The 6,884-nt window shown below is 43.5% G+C and overlaps 1 protein-coding gene across 1 annotated transcript; it reads left to right on the top strand.

Moving 5' to 3' along the window:
* The first annotated feature begins 4,884 nt into the window (after positions 1-4,884).
* LOC110875604 lies at positions 4,885-5,865 on the top strand. The gene has a single exon (XM_022123801.1). It carries the CDS (start codon positions 4,885-4,887, stop codon positions 5,863-5,865), a length of 981 nt encoding a protein of 326 aa, XP_021979493.1.
* The last annotated feature ends 1,019 nt before the right edge of the window (positions 5,866-6,884 follow it).

Below are 6,884 nucleotides of genomic sequence, written 5' to 3'. Positions count from 1 at the left end.
TGTCTTTATGCGTTAAGGAAGTAAGCGGGACAGCGATTTTCGAGAAGTCAACAATGAATCGACGGTAATAGCCCGCCAATCCGAGGAACGAACGAACATCGGATGGTGATTTTGGAGTAACCCAACTCTTAACAGCTTCGATCTTCGCGGGGTCAACATGAATACCTTGACTATTGACGATGTGACCGAGGAATTGAACCTCCTCCAGCCAAAATTCACACTTGGAGAACTTAGCATAGATTCGATTCCCCTGGAGTAACTCGAGAACCAAACGTAGATGTTGCGCGTGTTCGGTTTTTGACTTTGAATAGATAAGGATATCATCGATGAACACGATGACGAAGCGGTCAAGAAATGGTTTGCACACACGGTTCATCAAATCCATGAAAACCGCAGGTGCATTGGTTAAACCAAAGGGCATTACGACGAATTCATAATGACCATAGCAAGTTCGAAAGGCGGTTTTCGGAATATCTCCCTCCTGAATGCGTAACTGGTGATAACCTGAGCGTAGATCGATCTTCGAGAAACATGTAGCACCTTGCAGTTGATCAAACAAATCATCGATTTGGGGCACAGGATAGCGATTCTTGATGGTCAGCTTATTCAACTCCCTATAGTCGATGCACAGCCGGAACGAACCATCCTTCTTTTTGATGAAAAGGACTGGTGCGCCCCAAGGAGAGGTGCTAGGGCGAATAAAGCCTTTGTCAAGTAATTCCTGGAGTTGACTCGAGAGTTCGCGCATTTCGGACGGAGCAAGGCGATAAGGAGATTTAGCAACAGGGTTGGCTCCAGGAATGAGGTCAATACGAAAATCAATATCGCGGCTCGGAGGTTAACCAGGTAGATCATCAGGAAATACGTTTGGAAATTCGCAAACAATAGGAACATCTTTCACGAATGTCTTCCTTTTCTTTTCCTCCTCCGCTACTACAATGTTTGCCAAGAACGCTCTGTACTCCTTACGGAGATACTTGCTAGCCTGGACACACGTCACGAGTTGGAGTTTCTTCGACGCGACTTCACCATAGACACACAATAAATCACCATTAGCGAGCGAGAAGCGAATCATCTGATCGAAACAAACAACTTTAGCAAGAATTTCCCGAAGGAAATCCATGCCTACTATGACGTCAAAACTACCGAGCTGCATCGGAATAAGGTCGATAGGAAAGATGTGATTGTTGAGTTCGAGAGTACAATCACGAAGAACAGAATTGACAGCGACAGTTCTTCCGGTGGCAACTTCAACATCGAATGACGAGGGGAGATGGGCGCACTTACGATTAAGGAGCTTTTCGAATTCTAGCGATACAAAACAGTTATCGGCTCCAGTATTGATGTATTGCAAAATACATCCTTTATTCATGTATATTTTGTACAGTTTATCGTTATTTATCGTATAGTTTTATTTAGAATTACGTGCTATTGATCAAAGTTTGGTTTTCTAGGTTTTGATACGTTAATTGGCTGAAAATTGAGTGGAAACGAGCTAAAGTGCTGAAACATTACATCATGAAACAAGTCACAAAGAGTTAGAATTATTTTGAAGAGTTTTGGGGTGTTAGAGCTGGATTTTTAAGGCAACAGCCTGTGAAAATATGCCCCGTGGTGTCGCGCCACGGGGTTCCTGAGAGTCAGTCGCGTAGCGCCAAGAGTGGTAAAACAAAATCTGAAATCCCACATGCTAGCGTCGCGCGAGTACAAGGACTTTTCCCCGTCGCGCGGCGCGACGGGGTGAACTGGCGAAAATTATTCATATTTTTATTAGAGTTTTGGTATTTAGTGGATATTAATCATTATCATAAAAGAACTTACGAACCAAGAAACCCTAGGGGAGCTTTTGGAGCAGATTTCACGGCTTTCGGAGTGATTTAGCTTGCGGGAATCATACGGTTGAAGCTTGGAGCGTGGAAGTGAAGATTGTTCGGGTTTAATCTCCCGGTTTTCTTTAATTTCGTGTTTTGATCTTTTTCCAGTGAATTCTTGTGTTAAACTTGATTTGTTTGTTTTAGACAACATGTTTCTTGGCTAAACCTTAGATACTACCTAGACAAGATGATGGTTTGATTAAAGTTTGGATCTTTTAACGGTTTTTATTGTTTGATTATGGATTGATTTCGAAAAGTAAAGTGTTCTAGAGTTTCTGATTTGGTGCATGTGCGTATTTACTTTCGATTGTTGATTATCTACTGTTTCACATAGATTTTGGTGAATTTCTTTCACATAATAAATTTGTGTTGATTATTTGCATCCTTGTGGGTTCGGGTAATCTTTGGGTAAATCGGTCGATAACCTTAGAAACAGTAATTAAAATACAATTAGAATTAAATATTCTGCTTAACTTGTCACTGAGAGGCTCGAGTTAGTTGTTAGGTCTCAGTGCAATATATAGCTAAGATAGATTTTGAGAGAAGTCGTTTTAGTTCCCTAATTGCATTTGTGTCTAGTAAACCAAGTCAGAACCTAGAATTGCCTTAGATTGTCGCGCTGAGAGGTAGATAGTCGTATTAGGGCACTTTTAGAGTCGTTAGAGGACTGAGAGGAAGTCTAACAGTCGGTATTCACAACAGCCTTGTAGGGTTTCCTAGGTTTCTTCCTGAGAAGGGTCGGGAAATCTTAGCATGGAAATACCTTAAGGTTTAGTATTTTACGATCCCGGCTCCATACAACAATAATACCGTTAAAAGTCCATTCCCAGTTAAACTGGATTCAAGTCTAGGTAGTCGTTAATCTCATCTAAATTAAACCTTAGTCTTCGTTCGTGTCTTAGTTTAATTTCATTTTAAATTCAATTTTAGGAATTTAGTAACCCCCCCCCCCCCTTAAAACACAATAATTAGTAAGTCGTGTCAGTGTCTAGTCTAAATAGAGTTGTTAACGTAATTAATTAGAGTCCTTGTGGGTTCGACATCCGGACTTACTTTTCTTTGCTAGAGTCGACCGGTTCACTTGCCGGTGAGTAGTTTAGTCGAGTTAGATAGTCTAGATTATTATTACTTGAGTCTAAATTGGGTTATTTTAGTTTAATTAGTTGAACTACTTTTTCCACATCAAGTTTTTGGCGCCGTTGCCGGGGACTCTTGGCAATTGCATTAACTGCTTCGTTTGGATTTCAACTGATATCGTTACGTGCTTTATGTGTGTTTGTGAGTCCTAGGAGTCCAAGTAATTTTAGTGTCTTTTTCGTATTTTTCGAGTCTTTTGTTGGAGTTGTCTTACTTGTTTGTTCTTGGTTTTGCAGTTCATGCCCCACACGCGTTCGCAGGGACCCGTGAAGCCGCCAATTTACAAGTCTTCCTTCTCCACACCAAATTTTCAGGTTCGAAAATCTTCAACTTCATCTTCAGCCCCTTCTGACTCTACACTTCAATCTAAACCACCGAACTACGACTTCACCCCGAAGTCATCACCCCGCAATTCCCCACCACCTTCCCGTCACCCTAGTCCACCACCAGTTCACCAAATGGCCGATAACCAAACTGTCCACCAGTGCTCCACTGCAGGTTTTCCGCAAACTCACCCATCACCCTTCCTGAAATCACCAATGATAAGTCCTGGCAAATTCCTTCATACATCATGACTGCCATTAACAACTCTTGTCAGTTCCATGGTCGTGATGATGAGGATGCGCCAGCACATATCAACCGTCTCACCCGTCTGTGTAGCACCTTCGGCATCGAAGGTGTTAATCTTGATGCCTGTTATCTCCAAGTCTTCTCCTTTTCGCTTGCTGGCCGCGCAGCCACATGGCTCGATTCGCAGCCAACAGGCACTTACACTACTTGGGCTGGACTTAGGGATGCCTTCCTTGCTAAGTATTTCCCACCTGCGAAGGCCTCTCGCCTTCGAGATCAGATCCATTCCTTCAGAATGGAGCCTGACGAACCATATCACTTAGCATGGGAGAGGTTTCAAACTTTACTCTCACGTTGTTCCCAACATGGGCTGTCGGATTGGGCATTAGTAGAAAAATTTTACAATGTTCTTACCCCTGAGTGCAAGACCCGATTCGACACATCTGCAGGAGGCCACCTAATGGGAAAGAAAACTGTGGCTGACTGCAATGATCTCTTTGAGAGCTTCGCTCATGCTGATATAGATCATAGGGCTACTAGTAGGAATTCCAATCCTGTGATTACTTCCTCATCTTCTCGGGGAGTAAACCAAGTTGTTTCAGACTCAAAGGTAGTATCTCAACTTGACTATATCACCAAAGAGTTGCTAGAAATTAAGAAGAAGGTCGATAGGTGCGAAGTTTGTAGAGGTGGTCATGACACCGTAGATTGCCCAACCCTTACCCTAGAACAAGTCGAGTATATAGCAGGTCAAAATAGAGGTCCAACTAACCCGTTCAATAATAGTAACTCTAATTAGCGTGCTAACAATTATGGCTCTTCAGGTAACCCCTGGTTTTCCATCAGGTCAATATCAAAGCAGGGGGCCAGGTTTCTATTCTAGTGGGGGTCGGGTCAAACAGGTCAATTTGCTAGTTCAGGTTCAGGTGGGCAGTTCAGAGGTGAGGGGTCAAACCAAGAGGTTCAACCTAGGAATGAGGGGTCAAATGGTAGTTTGTCTAGGATAGATGAACTTCTTACCCAGCTAGTGGTTAAGGATCAAGCTACCCAACGTACCTTAGAGGAACACGCCACTTTCTTAAAGAATAATCATTCGAATTTCTTAGACCTTCAAAGGCAAGTTGGGGATATTGCACGCCAGTTGCAAGAACGACCTCCAGGTCAATTCTCGGGCAACACAAAGCCCAACCCTTCCGGCACTTTGAAGGTAATTTCGACCCGTAGTGGTAGGACCTTAGGAGAGGTAGTGAGACCCGAGAGTGTTGAGATAGAAGATGAGGAGCCCGTAGATGAAGAGATTGAAATGGAGGCGCCCGGTAAAGTGCAATCTAGGTTCATCCCAGCAAGTACCGCACACACCGGGGGTACTTTAAGTGAGAAGAGTGTAGAAAAGAGACCCATTCAAGTTGTTCCATCACCTAATGTTGATATTTCCCGTGCTCCATTCCCTTCACGTCTTAAAAACCAAACATATTCCAAAGAGTACGGGAAATTCTTAGAGATTTTTAAGCAACTTAGGATCAACCTTCTTTTCATAGAAGCCCTTCAATCAATGCCGAAATATGCAAAAATTTTAAAAGATCTTCTAAAACGTAAGGATAGGTTAGGAGAGGTTTCTAACATCCCCCTTAGTAGAGGATGCTCAGCCGTAGTCTTGAACAAGGTCCCGGAAAAGTTGATGGATCTGGGCCTTTTCACCATCCCGTGCTTGTTTGGGAGTGATACCGAGTGTAGGGCCCTAGCCGATCTAGGAGCGAGTATAAACCTGATGCCATATTCCAAGTATGAGAAGTTAGGTCTAGGAGAGTTATCCCCTACATGCATGTCTTTGTCTCTAGCCGATAGGTCGGTGAAGTATCCAAGTGGCATAATTGAAAACCTTCTAGTCAAAGTGGATAAATTTGTCTTTCCCGTAGACTTTGTCGTTCTTGATATGGAAGCTGATGAGAAGGTTCCTATCATTCTAGGACGCCCGTTCTTGTGTACCGCCAAGGCTATCATTGATGTCTTTGACGGGAAAATCACACTTCAAGTGGGTGAGGAGAGAGTTACTTTCGAGATAGCACGCTCCATAGAACATCCTAGTGGTTCCGATGACCTTAGTAGTCCTTGTCATTCGGTCTATTTCATAGAGTCTTTCTTATCTTGTGTCGACCATTGCTTTAACTATATTAGTGGAGCCGATCTAGTTGAGAGCAGGATATATGAGGTAGTTGAGAAGGTAGAGGAGGTTGTGAGTGAGGGTGAGGAAGTAGAAGAGACAAGTGGGTCCCCAAAGTGCTAGAATTGAGTGAGATCAAAAGTGAGAGTGAGAGTACACCTATAGAGAGGCCCACCCCATTAGAACTTAAAGTTCTCCCATCCCACTTAGAGTATGCGTTTTTAGGTGAGGGGTCCGAGTTTCCCGTCATTATTTCGTCTAAGTTAGAGGAGGGAGAGAAGGGTAGGTTGTTAGAGGTGTTGAGAGAAAATAGGGAGGCCATTGCATGGCGTCTTTCGGATATCAAGGGCATAAGCCCGCCTATTGTACCCACCGGATACTCATGGAAGATGACTATAAGCCGGTGGTGCAACCTTAACGGCGCCTAAATCCGAACATGCAAGAGGTCGTTAAGAAAGAAGTGCTTAAGTTTTTAGATGCCGGGGTGATATACCCTATTTCCAATTCACCATGGGTTAGCCCGACCCAAGTCGTCCCAAAGAAGGGTGGGATGGCGGTGATCATGAACGAAAAGAACGAGTTAATCCCTTCCCGTACCGTTACCGGTTGGCGTGTATGCATAGACTACCGAAAGTTAAATGACGCCACCCGGAAAGACCATTTCCCCTTACCATTCATTGACCAAATGTTGAAGCGTCTAGCGGGTCAACAATTTTATTGTTTTCTCGATGGATTTTCGGGTTATTTTCAGATCCTCGTCGCCCCATAGGATCAAGATAAAATGACGTTCACATGCCCTTACGACACTTATGCGTATCGCCGCATGCCTTTCGGATTATGCAATGCTCCGGCTACTTTCCAAAGATGCATGGTTGCTATATTCCAAGACATGCTTGAGACTTCCATGGAGGTTTTCATGGATGACTTCTCGGTTTATGGCACCACTTTCAAACAATGTCTTCTAAATCTTGATAGGATGCTTAAGAGGTGCATAGAAACAAATCTTATGTTGAATTGGGAGAAGTGTCACTTTATGGTGACGGAGGGGATAGTTTTAGGACACAAGGTGTCTAAAGAGGGTATAGAGGTGTGTAGGGCCAAGATAGATACCATAAGTAGATTGCCTCCACCTACTAGTGTCA

This window comes from Helianthus annuus, chromosome 9 (assembly GCF_002127325.2).
Source record: "Helianthus annuus cultivar XRQ/B chromosome 9, HanXRQr2.0-SUNRISE, whole genome shotgun sequence".
In the NCBI taxonomy this organism is placed as follows: Eukaryota; Viridiplantae; Streptophyta; class Magnoliopsida; order Asterales; family Asteraceae; genus Helianthus; species Helianthus annuus.
Note: the sequence above shows the minus strand (reverse complement) of the source record. Positions and strands in the feature narration are given on the sequence as shown.

Excerpts from the sequence above, each read along its gene's own strand:
- LOC110875604 (XM_022123801.1), top strand. The coding sequence starts at position 4,885 with ATGGAGGCGCCCGGTAAAGTGCAATCTAGGTTCATCCCAGCAAGTACC.